Source organism: Prosopis cineraria, unplaced genomic scaffold (genome assembly GCF_029017545.1).
Source record: "Prosopis cineraria cultivar Desert tree isolate PC_DT_omini unplaced genomic scaffold, ASM2901754v1 PC9, whole genome shotgun sequence".
Taxonomy (NCBI): domain Eukaryota; kingdom Viridiplantae; phylum Streptophyta; class Magnoliopsida; order Fabales; family Fabaceae; genus Prosopis; species Prosopis cineraria.
In genome coordinates, this window is record NW_026555340.1 from 32,309,969 (window position 1) to 32,325,108 (window position 15,140).

Consider the following 15,140-nt stretch of genomic DNA (forward strand, 5'->3'; position numbering starts at 1 on the left):
TGGCATTCGAATCATTGGAAAATGAGGTGGGCAAGTTGTGGTGCCAAGAAGATTACAGAAACTTGATTTATTAGTTTTTAAATGATCGTTTAATAGATTTTTTTTTTGGTTACTTGTTGGACTGAAGGAATCTTTGTTTACTTTGCATCGAGAAGATTTGCGAGGAAAAGATTTCTTGAATCTTGACACTAGATTCCAAGATTGGATTGTGGGTTCCCTACCTTTTTAATCATAAAATTAATTTCTATTTCTATTTGTTTGTTTGTGATGAGATATTTTTTCAATATACTGATTGGATTATTTTAATTTACAGTAGGTGAATTACAAGTTTTTTGAATTTTAAAAATAAAATGAAAATACTTTTTTTTTAAAAGAAATTACCTTGTGAGGAACATCAATTTTCTTGTATGCATCGTCAGTGAAATCCCCAAACAATAAAGAGAAGAGAATCAATCTTTAGATGATTTGTAGGAAAACAAGTTAAAATTTCATCCTGTTATCATAATGAGAGGGATAAGATGTAAAGGACTTAATTTATAAAAGGGACCATGTTATGTTAACCTACTCAACATAATTTCTCCGCAGAAGAATTGGGATGACTTTGAGAAGATTTTGTCCTTCTTGATTTGATGAATTTGGAAAATTGGTTAGAGTATGCCATAAAAAAATATGCAGCATTTTGCTTGTATCATTATCTTTTTAGGCTCGTGATTTATTTGTCACAAAAGGATTTACAAATTGGAATAAAAAATAAAGGTTCTTGTCACATATTAAAAGCCCTAATCAATATTGCATGGAAGAAATACTAAGATTTGATGAATCAAAATTAACACATAGAAGTTGCAATTGCCAAGTAAGGTGAATAAGTTCGAGACTAATATTGAAAATGTTAGATCGCATCAATTGATTACACTTGCTTTCTTTTAAAGGAAGAATTAACCTTTTATAATAATAATGAATCATGTTCATTAGCTAACAAAGGTAACTTTCTTAAACTCCTAAAGTTTCTTGTTGATCACAATGAATCAATAAAAAATATTATCTCAAATAAAGCTCCTAAAAATAATCATTCATTTGATCATAAAATCCATAAGGATATTGTTCATGCCGTTGCCGTTGAGACCTATAATGCAATTATCAATGACAACTTACCTTAGTTGCCATTATTAAGAATCACATTGCAAGTTGTTTTTCCTTTTAATTTGGTGTCTGCTTTATTGAATATTTTTAGGGGGTTCTTGTAAAAGACTAATTGATATGCTTCATGAAAAATAAATAGTTAGAATTAGAGAAGCAACGAAAAATGGAGAAATTCTCATTGGACAAGACTTGAATCAAAAAGTTAGCCTTAAGTAAGGTGTTGATAGACGTTGGAGCTCACATTATGCAACTTTGGTTAATTTAATAGTAATGTATTTTTTTTGTGATTAATGTGCTTGAAATTATAAAGGAATATGGCTCAAATGCGTACCAAAGAGCTGAGGCTTGAGGCTAATGGTCTCTTACAATTGATAGAAACTTTTGATTTTGCATTTACTTTATATTTAACGAAAAATGTATCAGGTATTTCACATTAATTTTCACAGACATTACAAAAAAAAGAGATCAGTATTGTTAATGCCATGAATTTGGTTGACATTTCAAAGAAATAGCTACAAGTTATGAGAGATAGTGATGGGAGTCTTTTTGGATGATGTAACTTTGTTTTGCAATATGCATAATATTGATGTTCCAAACATGGAAGACCTTCTTTTGTTTAAAGAGAGATTGCATTGCAGAGGTAAAGCTCAAAATATTATAGTAGAACATCATTATTGAGTTAAATTAATTTATATTATTGTGGACAAACAACTTCAGGAATTGAACGATCATTTCATTGAGATAAATACTAAATTGCTCCTTTGCATGGCTTGTTTTAGTCTAGCTAACATGTAACATGCCAAATTCTTACCCTTTGAATTAATTAGGTTAATAATATTTCAAGAGAGTTTAAGAATATTTGAATACACTAGAAAATGATTTTGTAATCAATTAGTGCTTGAAAGAGGGTGAAAAACAAGTTATCTTTGTAATTAAAGATTATCAAAAAGCACGTGATAATGTTTTTGAGTAATTTTTTTTACATTAAAAAGTAGACACCTCAAGTTTTTTATAGAGTCATAAATCACAATTTTTGGAAATGTGTAAAATTAGTTATGAATTTTTGAAACTAGACCAATGAAGTTATACCATTGGCTATGGCTAATGGACAAATCCATCAAAACGGACTATGCATTTTAGGAAATTTTAAATGTGCAAACCAGATAGTTGAAATAGAAGGGAGGAACAAAGAGGGAAACTTAAGGCTTTGCTAGGCAACACTTGGACATTATTTTGAAGAAATTTTGAGCTCTAAATAACGAAGATAATCATCTATCACATTCCTCTTTTTTGCTACATGTTTTTGAAGTTAGGTTTGGGAATGACATTGATGATTTTCAAATCTTAGGGGCTAGGTTCAAACTTATTGATCTAAATAGAACTAATTCAAGTTGTTTGAGCTTTCTATGCTCAGGTTGGATGATTTTATACATCCATGTGTATGTGTATTTGGTTTTGGATGAATCCTATATTCTAAAGTATTGATTTTGAGTTGTTGAGAGTTATAAATGTTATTATTTAGCTAAATACAAGTTAAATAAAATTAATGGAAGGGTTTGCAGGTTTGAATTATGTTGTTTATGATGATATATGGTTTTAATAGTGAGTTTAAATGATTTCAAAATACGAAACTACAAAGACAACAATTAGAAGATATGTAAATATTTGATTATATATAGATTTTACATGATATTAACATAATTTCATGTGGTGTGATAATAGTTGTCTTTTCTTTTAAATGGATTGCCTCCACTGGCTCATGGTCTAAGTCTGCCACTGCAAAGGATACCACCAAGAGAGAATATCCTAGTCTAATGGAATGAAAAAACATAATCCAAAGAGACCTTGAGAAAAGGGTCTCAATGGCTTCAAGAGAGAGCCCTCATCCCAAATCTCAATCGATATTGCATTTTACAAGTATATAAAAATTAAACTTGATTTATTTAATAATTCATTTATTTTAAATTCGATTATTTTCATTAAATTCTTGTAAGCTCAAATTTTACTTTTTCTTAGAGACCAAGGCAGATCATTGTCAAATTTAGTTTGGGAAAATTACACAGAGATGCCATGGAAGAATTCTAATCATCAAAAAGTCTCGTGAAATGCAAAAATAACTCTAAAATCCCATGAACTTTAATGACAAATAAGTTTTAACGTGCATTTGCTAGAACGTCTTTATTCATTCTACCTTTCGTCTCCTTCAGTCTTCTAAGGTCACCTGTGCTGCCTTCTAGTGCTCAAAGCTTCCGTTGAGGAAGACACGACGTGAAAGTCATTAAGGAACCATCAGCTATATGCTGTTCGCCAGAACACAAGGTGCGGCTTTGCATTTAGGAGGGTGCAGGCTCGAAATTATTGTTGGTATATCATCAGGATTGTAATCCCCTGGCATTTAAAGACAAATATATTTAGATAATTAAAAACTTCAACACTCTTGATTCGCCAGATTGATAGCTAAACAAAGCTTACGTATGTGCAAATGAACAATACATGGAGTATGATTAGGTTCAAGAGTGTTTTATAGTTGCTTGCACGGTTGCAAAGATGGCGATAGTGAGGTATTTGTGAAAGAAAGGATCGAAAAATGGAGATATTAAGACAAAAATGCCCAAACAAAGAAGCTCGGCTTATTGGAGAAAGGCGGCAACTAAATAATAGAAAGTTTAGAAGAAGAAGAAGAAGAAGAAGAGAGAGAGAGAGAGAGAGAGAGAGAGAGAGAGAGAGAGAGAGTTGATGGGGGTAATGCGATACACCTGCCGAAGGAAGCGTCGACCACAAAACCACTGAGCAAGTAGAGAATGAAGGAGGTGCCCATGAACAAATATATGCTCGAAATTCTCACCGTGCTGGTGTTCCGCTAAAATCAAATCAAATCCTCATGACTTGGCTGACACTGGTGAGGTTCTCTCATTGTTCATTTCCTGGGGAAAAACAAAAAAATGCTAACATGGTTCTGCCTCTTTCTTTTCACTCACTGAAATTTCAATCTGGTTTGCAGATGATGGGAATGAGAATGAGATTCTGTGAAACTTCTATGTGATTTTTCATTTATTTTCTCTAATAATTTTTAATAAGTTAAATTATATTCTACTTAAATTTTATATCATCACGTATAAAAATTTCTTCACTATACATGTATATAACTGTTACTAAAACTTTACAACAAACCTCATTGAACTTATATTTTTATACAATAACATTTTTTTTGACAATATTATACAATAACTTTCTCATTACTAGTTTTGTTTTTTACTTGTTCACATATAACTTAAACTTAGAGCTTTGTTCATACAAGTCAAAGTTTGAGAAGATTAAAAATATATAGAAAATTAAGGAAGTATATAATTGATGGTAGAAGGTAACCACACACACCTAAAAGTTTAGAAGCTTCATTATTAAGTTTTACTGATTAAAATATTATTGATATATTTTCCAAATTTCAGAAGAATTAGACATAATTTAACATATTTTTTAGTGCACTCTTCCGGTGGCAACCAAAAGCACTTCCAATTTCCCAACGTGAATGAAAAATGAAATTTTGAGTTCACCGGGCGGGAAGCCAAGGGCTTATTTGGATAACTTCTATGTTTAATTTTAAAGGTCAAAATTATAGTTTTATGAAAATATTACATTTTAATATCGCTATTACATATTAAAATTAATTATAAATTTAAAATCATATTTTTTAGAAAGTATTCAAACACCCATTATATATGTTAAAATCAATTGTGAATCTAAAATAATATTTTTCTTTAAAATATCCAAGCATCTTTATGTATGTCTAAATCAATTATAAACTCAAAAATATAATTTTTAAAATAGTTTATATTATTTTTGGATAGATTTTTAGAAGGACTAGATTTCGCCACAAGTGATGCATGGGATATTAGATAAGGAAAAGAGTGAAGTATTTTAAGAGATTTGATTCTTTTTGTGTTAAAGTTTTTTTAAAATGAAATTGATTATTTTGCCTCTTATTTCTATGTTTTAAATTCAATCAATTTAAAAAAGTTTAACCCCACTTTTTAACATTTAAAATAAAGTCTTACAAATTTTTTAAAGTTAGCTTTACAACAATAATAGTGTTACAAGCAGCAAAATATAACTTTACCTTATTTTAAAAATAAATTATTTTTTATAATTTATTACCCTTGTATACATTAAAAGTATAATTTTGCGTATATAATCACCTACAGTGAAAATGACAGAGCTTATGAAGGAGAGATATTTCAATTTTTTTTTAATTTTTAAAATCTATATGAATCCACCTTAAAATTGATAGTTAAGGAGTTATAAAATATAAATATATCTTTAACTTTTAAATTTTTATTTTTATTTATTCAACTATTAACTCACAGTTAAGTTATGTATGTTGATTTAGAATATCATTCTGAATATATTCTTTTAAATTTTGTATTGATATTTTAAATTTATTAGTCATATAAATTGATTTATTTAGAAAAAAGTTAAATACATATTCCATCCTTTCAAAATATATAGCATTTTTAATCAAATTTTACCCTAATAAAATAATTATTTACCTTTAGACTAACACTATTATTTTATATTTACTATTCAATAGGATTTTTTAATTTAAAATAAATATAAAGTATATCATTCATTGAGAGAACTTTTGAAAAAAAAATAATGATTACAGCTTAAAAATTTTAAAAAAATTTATATATTTTTTAATATCCAACTTATAAGAAATAACTCCTAAAAAAAGCCCCGTGTTTTTAATAAAAAGAGTAAGTTTGTTAAAAATAATATTTCAAATAGGTTTGTGCAAAAAAAAAAAACTTAATGAACTAAGAGATAAATGAGTTAATATAATTTATGTTTATGTTATTTAAATTTTATAATTTTGATAAGATATTTTTGAATTATTGTCATACTTAAATGTTAAAAATTTATTGGTTGAAAATTGTTTGAAGTTCCTTAAATTAAAAAGCAAGAGGGTAGACAAATAAATTATAAGGATGATTTAATAATTTAAATTTTTTCAACATAAATACAAATACTAAATTAAACATTTTAAAATATTTAACATAATATTTCTAACTGCATTTTTTTAGGTTGAAATTCCTAACTACATTAGTAATGAAACTTAAATGTAAGTTGTAAAAATAAAGAAAAAGTATTTATAATTTTAATAAAATAAAAGGAATGTTAGTGTATTTTATCTATAATTTATTAATTTATACAAATTAAAATTTAAAGAATATTTTATTTAAAAATTTGTTATATTCATACATATTAAGAATATAAATAATACCTTATTTTATTTTAAAATGTATTATCCTGTGTAAATTAAAATTTAAGGAACAACTTTTTATTTTATTTTTCAAGACATTACCACAACTGACAAGTATGAGATTAAAATTTTAATAAAAAGATATCGATAAAGAATGACTTCTATTATGCAATATGTTGCTCTTATACATATTAAAAAAATATCAATATTTTTTAAAAGTTCTTACCTTCCACAATTTAAAATATAACCTAGTTTATTCTTTTTCAAAATTTGTTACCCATGTATCATCTTAAAAAAAAACATACACTTTGATGAATCCTGCTACACTTCATGTTATATTATTATTATTTATAAATTATAATTATAATAGTTGTAAATCATGCAAATAATATAATCCATGCTACACTTCATGTTATATTATTATTATTTATAAATTATAATTATAATAGTTGTAAATCATGCAAATAATATAATCCATGCTATAATATCATTCATCAATCATATGTACAAGTATTACAAGTAATATAATAATTATTAAAAAAATTATGTATGCAGTATACAATAAATTCATTAATATTATAAATTAACTTAAAACTCATCGTGTTTTTTTTTACTTAGACTTAAAGCACGTAATTATATCAATGATAGGTTTTCAAACCACAATTAACTTTTATATATAAATAATATAATCCTATATTTTTATACCTTCTGTATTTAAAAAATATGAATAAAAACTTGTTCTATATATTATCACACAAACTATTTTATGATTCACTGCCCTATGTTAATAATAAACATATAGTAAATTCTCTTGATCTAAATTATGATATTCTTATATAAATTTCATTACATATCTAACATACATTATTTTTACTAAGAATTTTATATCTATCTCTAATTTTTACTATAGATTTTACATGATTTTTTAAAATATAAAAATTTTATTATTTTTTATACCTTATCTAAAATTTTAACATTTTGCAAATGAAAATTTATACGACAAATGTTTTTCATCCGATGTGAATAAATTTTATTAATTAGATTACAAGTCCCATAAGTATTTTTCTTATCATTGGTAATTTTTTTGCATATCTAACACATATTATATTTATTAAAAATTTTATATTCACTATTAATTTTTATCATGAATTCTATATGATCTTTCAAAATATAAAAATCTTAATATTTTTTATGTATTGTCTAAATTTTTAAAATTTATAAATGTAGGTCCCACACCTATATTTTTTTAATGATAGATCACACATTCATTTTTTTTTACCATGAGTCCCACAACTATATATATATATATATATATTATTTTTTAAAAAAATCATCCATTAACTGATTTTAAAAAATTAATTTTGTAAATTAATTACTAATTTAATTTTATTAATTAAATCATAAGCCCACACTAACTTTTTTACTGTTAGTAATTTTTGTACATATCCAACATTTATTATTTTTATTGAGAATCTTATATTTACAAATAATTTTTACTATAAATTCTATGTGATCCCTATAAATATACAAAATTTATTATTTTTTGCATCTTATCTAAATTTTTAAAATTTTAAATATAAGCTCCACGTTCACATTTTTTTAATAATAGGTCTTACACCCACCTTTTAATCATAAGTTTCACAATTAAATATTTTTATTTTTAACAAAAATCCATTAACCAAATTTAAAATATATATATATACTCTTTTTATTTAAAAATATAAGGCATTTTAATTGAATATCACCTTTAATAAAATAATTACCTACTTTTAAACTAACTCTATTTTTTTTATTTACCTCTATTAAACATTCTATAATAAATATAAAGTCACTATTAATATAAATTTTTTTTAAAAAATAATGATTATACTTTAAAAGATTAAATATGCATTGCATTCTTAAACATTTAACTCCTTAAAAAATATCTTATATTTTTAAATGGATGGAGTATATATATAAAGTAAAGCACTCATTAAAGCACCATAGATTTACAATACTTTGATATGTGCTTTACAACACACACGCACATGCACGCACGCACACACGTATATGTATATGTACGTAAATAAGCAATAATTGTTTATGATATAATTATGATTTTGGGTTAATACTCTATCCATTTTAAATTATTAGGTATTTTTAAATAAAATCTTATATATTAATAAATTTTATTAAATATACTTAACAAGTTTATCTTTTTAAAATAAAATTATAAACTTTTAAAAATACTCATCATTTAATATATTGAGAAAAGAAGGAATAAAAATTAATTATAAAGGAAAAAGGGATAATATTAAAATTAATACATTTAATGAACTTTAATGCATCTAAAATGTCTTATATTTTGAGATAGAAAATTCTTTTAAAAATATCTTATAATTTGAGACGGAGGGAACAATTAATTTTAACATGCATGAGATGTTTGGATATTTTTTTTTTATAAAAAACATGCATAAATATTTAGATATATTTGTATAAAATCATGAATTTATTTTATTTTTAATTATACTTTTCAATTATTATAAAAATTAATCTTATTAATTAATTTTATAAATCATCAATCATCAATTATATTTAAAATTAATCATAATAATCAATTCATCCTAGCCGATTCAAAAACAAACACGCCCTAAGGTACTAGTCCAAAGCCCCATTTTTTTCATTGCAAGTCTAAAACCTCACTTCGTGTTCGTGATCTGCAAACCGACATCAAAATCCTTCTCCTCCATAGAACCAACGGCAACCTAGGCGGCCTTCTCCTTCGCCTCTCTTGCCTCTCGATCTTATACACTATGAGGAGAGCCTCTACACTTGCCTCCTTTGTTCTCTCCAGAACCCTCGCCGCTGAGCATGGCGGATCTGGCATCTCATTTCCTGTCCAACGCCGTCTTCTACGGTCTGCTCTTTATGGTACCAGCACAGGCAAAACATACAATCGCCGGCGGTGGTTCTCCTCCCTACTTGGCCTACTCAACGGAAGTTCCGCGCAAGTGGCGTCTCTTGGCGCCGCGGGGGCTCTGATTACGGTAGTCGCGACTGCTTCATATTCTCAACAAGTCTATGCAAAGGAGCCTCCACCGGCGGAAGTTCTTCCTCGGAACGTTATTCTCTACCAGTATGAGGCTTGTCCTTTCTGTAATAAAGTTAAAGGTACCTTATCTCTAGTCTGATGCTTGTTCCGTTGGACATTGTCGATTGAGAAGCATATATGCTGACAATGTCAGGGTACTTTTGCTGCCCATGTGAATCGCAATCGATAATTTTAAAGCTCAAACAAAAGTAAAATTCTAAATCACATTTGGATCTCTGTTTCTCTTTGTTTCTTCAGTCTATGTACTTGCTGTTGTTTATCGTTAACCTCTCACATCATTCTACTTGTTGCTGATCGGATGTTTTACTTGCTTTATCAGCATTCTTGGACTACTTTGATATACCTTACAAAGTGGTGGAGGTCAACCCAATCAGTAAGAAAGAAATCAAATGGTCTGATTATAAGAAGGTGCCCATACTGATGGTAGATGGCGAGCAGCTAAATGACTCATCAGGTTTTTGATATTTTGACATAAATTTAATGGTTAGGTTTTTCATTAATTTATGTATTCTGAATGGCCTGTATTGCTATTTTTCATCAATATTGCATCTGTTTTTGCAGCAATAATTGACAAGTTGAGCCGGAAGCTTTTGTTGAAGGAAAAGGATGATTCAGCCTCAGAGGATGATGAAGAGACAAAATGGCGGCGGTAAGAAGCTTAAGTGACTGCAGCTTTTCTTAGAAGCCTGATGGAATATGCTTATTTCTTTGCTTCTTTATTCTAAAAAGTTTTTCCTAATGTGCATGCTCATATTTTTGACCTGACTAAATAGTAGTGGCTTTGAGTTTTTGTAAGAGAAGGCCTCCTTCCTTTCTCTACTTATTTTTAGCTCATTGCTGAACAATTAAAGAAAAAGTATATCCCTTAATGGCCATATAAACATTCCACATGTATTCCTACGTTATCTGTAGACATTCAATGAGTCATTGTTAGGGAAAAAACAGTGAATGTTAAGTTTATAGTCCCTTTTCTGCCTAATGCCATAAATCCTTAGCTTCCATTCTGATTGGTAGGTTGATTTCATTAATTTTTTTGTCACACTGCGTTTATGTATTGTAAGGAATCTTGGGATTGTTGAATATTTATTCCTGCGATATAAATCTTAATATGAATCAGAATTCAATGGTTTTTCATATCTTTCAGTTGTTTACTTTCTGTCCCTTGATATTCATAGTTGGCCCAGGATTATAATCTTTTTCATTTTTTGCACACATGGCTCTGTTAGAAAATTTGTTTGTATTTTCTACAGTAGAGAACGTTTTAAGATGTAAATTGCTTCTGACTTCTGTTTGAACATCTCTCTCCTGCTGTTTGATTATCAAATCGCCATCCAATGCAACATGTGCCCTGCATTTGTCTCATAAACAAGCAACTGTTGGTGTAGACTATCAAGATATAGTATTATTGGGAATCCAAGTTGCTTTAGGGGTTTAACTGGATTGAATTGAACACAGAATTCAAACATTAAAATTCAATCTAGGGAATATGACTATTAGAGTTGGTAATTCGGGCCAAGTCTGACGGGCCAATCCAAAAAAAGTTAAGGCCAAGTTTGACTATATAAGTTTTTTAAAAAGGCAGAATAGTAAGTCTAATTCGAATAAACCTTGCCGTTGGAATTACCAGCTCTATATGTATGTAGAGCAGGTAATTCAGGCCAAGCTTGATGGGCCAGCCCAAACCCACCCGAAAAGGTTAGGGTAAGTTGTGATTATGTGAGCTTTTTAAAAAAGTATGATACTTTAAGCTTGATCCGAATAAAAATGACCCGAATAAGCTCAACCCGCCCAAATTAGAGGCTCTAACTATTGTCTGCTTAGCATATAAATCTACTAATGTTATTATTTCTGTCATTGCAATATAGGTGGGTTGATAATCACTTAGTGCATGTTCTGTCACCCAATATATATCGAAATTCTTCTGAGGCCCTCGAGTCCTTTGACTATATTACAAGTAATGGTAAGATGTTCTAGTCCCTGATACAAGTATTTATTTCATGTTAGACATGCATCTTATTTTATAGCAAGGAATAAAATGAAACAAGTCGAGTCATCTTAATATGCATAAATTTCTTAGAAAATGTAGGTTGGTTGATAAGTTAGAACATTTTGTTTCCCATTTGAAGAGAGAATTTTATGGGAAACAAACAGTAGTTTCAGATAAATTTGCCTTTTATTGAGCTCAGATGGGTTTTAAAAGGCCCCAATGTTAGCAGTAAGAGACAAGATACTTGAATTCGTCTTGTTATCTTCATATATAGGTAGAAGTTTTGTGACTGTCTATTTTGGAGGGTGTTATTGTTGAGAAAAATTTATTTTCTTTCAAACAAAGGATTCAATTTCTTGCTTCTTTCTTGCAGTACAAAAATCAGTTTATGCTATCACTTAATGGCTAAACATGCGTAAAGACAAGCCCCTCCCAAGAAAAGAAAAGAGAGAGAGAGAGAGAGCCTAGGACTAAGAAGTCGTTTTGTTCTCCACAACTTGGCTTAACAAGCTCTAAATCACTAGACCTTTTATTTCCTTTGCACATGGAAATAGAGCTGCATGTACACATCCCACACATTGCAAGGCAATCATTTGTCTTTTGATTACTCCTTTTTTTTTTGGATCGATGACTACTTTTTTTATTCTAAATAACTTTGCACTGCATTGAACTTGTGAATTTTATGCTTGTATGTGCTTATTTACAAGCTTATTCAGTTCGCCATGCTCTCTGATCTTGAAGATGGGCTAGTGTTGGATAGGTTATTAAATTTTTACTGAATTTGATGTGTAGGAAATTTCAGTTTTATGGAAAGAATTACAGTTAAGTATGGTGGAGCTGCAGCAATGTATTTTGTGTCCAAGAATCTGAAGGAGAAGTATAACATTACTGATGAACGTGCAGCTCTTTATGAGGCAGCAGAAACATGGGTGGATGCTCTAAATGGCCGGGAATTCCTTGGTACGCTCCTCCTCACCCTTGTGTGTACGTGCGTAAGATTTAAGAAAGAAGTTATGCGACGTTTGAAATAGCATGCAGTTACTTGAATAATTTGAAACTAATGTTAACAAGTCCACGTCTGCAAATATGCAAATATCGAAAGCTACCTATGGCAATTAGAAAATTGAGGTCATGCCATTATGTTTTAGGATTGAGTCATCTCTATTTGATAAACAGCCTTTGCAAGATGGCATTAATTTGTACTGCTTTAAACTGGGTCTTTATCTTTAAAATATATTTATGCTGACGCAAGTTCCCACTTAAAGGCAGTAGTGAGAAATGTTTTCAGGTTTTATATATTTCATTCATGAATTTCTTATGCTCCCCTCCCTCCAAGTACGATTCATTTCTTCTTCTTTTTATCTTCAGGAGGATCTAAGCCAAATTTGGCTGACTTAGCTGTCTTTGGGGTGCTGAGACCGATTCGCCATCTTAGGTCTGGCAAAGACATGGTCGAACACACTCGTATTGGTGAGTGGTACTCAAGAATGGAGAATACTGTTGGACAGTCTTCAAGAATTGAAGCCTAAACTGAATATATCCTCGAGTCCGGACTTTTTTCCCCCTTATATTGCTATGCTTTCAGGGTCTTGTGCCACGTCCAATTTTATTTATTGGAAGGAAACACGGCTGGATATCTCCCTGAACATATTCAAAATATACCGGAAGGCGGTTATAGTCGTATATAGGCGCAAAACTTTTCCAGACAATTAATTCTTTCAACAAATTCATATTTATTATAGATGTTCTTTATTGTTAACCCATCTTATTGAGTTGGACGATCGAATAAAAATGGACGATTTTTATTCATGCTTTTAACAAATTCATGCTTTTTATTCACATTTTGGCAGTGTTAATTGTCAAAAAGGCAGCTGATTTGGACGATTGCTGCTGCCGCCGCCGCCTCTGTTTTTGTTTTCTTTGTTAATTTTGCCGATTCGTAGTGGCCGTACTTTATAGCACTGTCATTACTTACTATCACTTGTGTTGGATTTAAATTTAGTTTACCCGTTGTTAATGATGTCGGGCAACATATGCTCGAAGGAAAACATTTAAGGCATGTTTGGTACGATAAAAATGATTTTGACAAGAAGTAGAATAGAAAATGGAATAGGAAATATCACTGTACACTAGCACAATGGAGCTTTCGGCAACACGTTAGAGCCATCGGCAGCACAATGGCGCTAGTCACAACGTTGTCAGCCAATACCAAAAATCACAATAGAATTTTAAGATAGATAATAATTTGAAGGGTGGAAAATGATAAAAAGGTCAATGGAGGGTCTTCATCCTCCTCAATGGAGAAGCTGCGATAGATTTGTGCAGAAGCATTGTCCTTCTCAATATGGGTGGTGGTCGTTGATAGATGTAAATGGTGGGTCCTTCTCAATGGAGAAGCCGCACCAAATTTGTGAAGAAGCTTCGTACTTCTTGGCAATGATGGTGGCCATTGTCCTTCATCTTCAGCACATTGTTTATCATCATCATTGCTAAGAGAAAAATCTTTCACCATGGAAAGACTAGAGAAGACGAAGGCAAATGAAGACCCAAGAAGATGTAGTGGTGATCGATGCCACTTATGAGGGCATCGGATGAGTCGGTGAATGTGCAATGGAGGTGGGGATTGATGTGTCATGGAAAGGTAAAGAGGCCTCACAAAAATAATTCCTAAAGAATTGTACAAATTCCATCATCAATGGAATCCAATTTTTTCTATTAAATGAAAAACTGAACTTAAATGGCCAGGTCAACTAGTGAATTGGCCACTTTATTGGTCCAGTTTTGCACTTTAACTAAGTCCGTGATTGACCTAATGTAATCCGACCAACTCAGGATAACTCAATTGGTTGGTTGGGTTGTTTAAGTAATCTTTTTTTTTTTGGACAAAACCCCCAAAATGATATTGTTTTGGTGAGGCAGAGGTTTCTATGTTTTAATTTTTTTTAAAAAAATAAGTTTAGACTTTACTAACCTTCTTTCTGTCTCACTCGATTGATCCCTAGCCATAGAAAACCTAACTTAATGAATCCCTAGCATAAGTGAAGTTCTCGCCATCAACATCGAATCTCCTTGCTGTCGATGTTGAATCTCAACTTATGCTCACCCTTTGAACCTCATCGTCAATGCTTAATTATTGAATCTCTTCTTGCCATAGATACTAAATCTCCTTGCCATCTGCTCATGCCACATGTGCTAGCATTCTAGCTCATGCTTGCACTGAATCTCCTCACCGTCTGCTCATGCTCGTGCTTGCATCCATGCTCATCTCTATCTATTATGTGTTACTCGTCTACTTGCCAATGTTCTCTTCCTCCTCTCCTTGGCCTTTTTGATTGAGTGAATTCTTCCTTATTTGCTGTCGTTCATTGGTCTGATTGTTGCTTTGTATTTTTAATTGCTAGTGTTTGATAAATCAATGCCTTACTGTTGCTTGTTTTCTATTTGAATTACTTTGCCTGATTGTTACTTCAAAGTGTTTTATTTGTATAGGAAATTGAAATTGAAGCTTGTAATGATTTTAGCTCGCATATTACTGTTCCAAAGCCCCATCTTTATTGGATGATGTTGCTAGTAGTTTTGGTTTTTCTCATTCAACTCATAATGTGCCTAGAGATTTGAATGAAGTTGATGATGAATTGGGTGTTAGTAACTATTATTTTTAGACT

The 15,140-nt window shown here is 30.1% G+C and overlaps 1 protein-coding gene across 1 annotated transcript; it reads left to right on the forward strand.

Moving 5' to 3' along the window:
- The first annotated feature begins 9,056 nt into the window (after positions 1 to 9,056).
- Positions 9,057 to 13,314, forward strand: LOC129319879 (uncharacterized). The gene is made up of 6 exons (XM_054964974.1): positions 9,057 to 9,547; positions 9,808 to 9,942; positions 10,050 to 10,137; positions 11,354 to 11,448; positions 12,268 to 12,435; positions 12,844 to 13,314. The coding sequence occupies exons 1-6, from the start codon at positions 9,190 to 9,192 to the stop codon at positions 13,002 to 13,004; spliced, it is 1,005 nt and encodes a 334-aa protein (XP_054820949.1). The 5' UTR covers positions 9,057 to 9,189; the 3' UTR covers positions 13,005 to 13,314.
- The last annotated feature ends 1,826 nt before the right edge of the window (positions 13,315 to 15,140 follow it).

Excerpts from the sequence above, each read along its gene's own strand:
- LOC129319879 (XM_054964974.1), top strand. The coding sequence starts at position 9,190 with ATGAGGAGAGCCTCTACACTTGCCTCCTTTGTTCTCTCCAGAACCCTC. Across the intron at positions 9,943-10,049 it reads GCAGCTAAATGACTCATCAG|CAATAATTGACAAGTTGAGC; the intron begins GTTTTTGATATT and ends CTGTTTTTGCAG. Across the intron at positions 10,138-11,353 it reads GAAGAGACAAAATGGCGGCG|GTGGGTTGATAATCACTTAG; the intron begins GTAAGAAGCTTA and ends ATTGCAATATAG.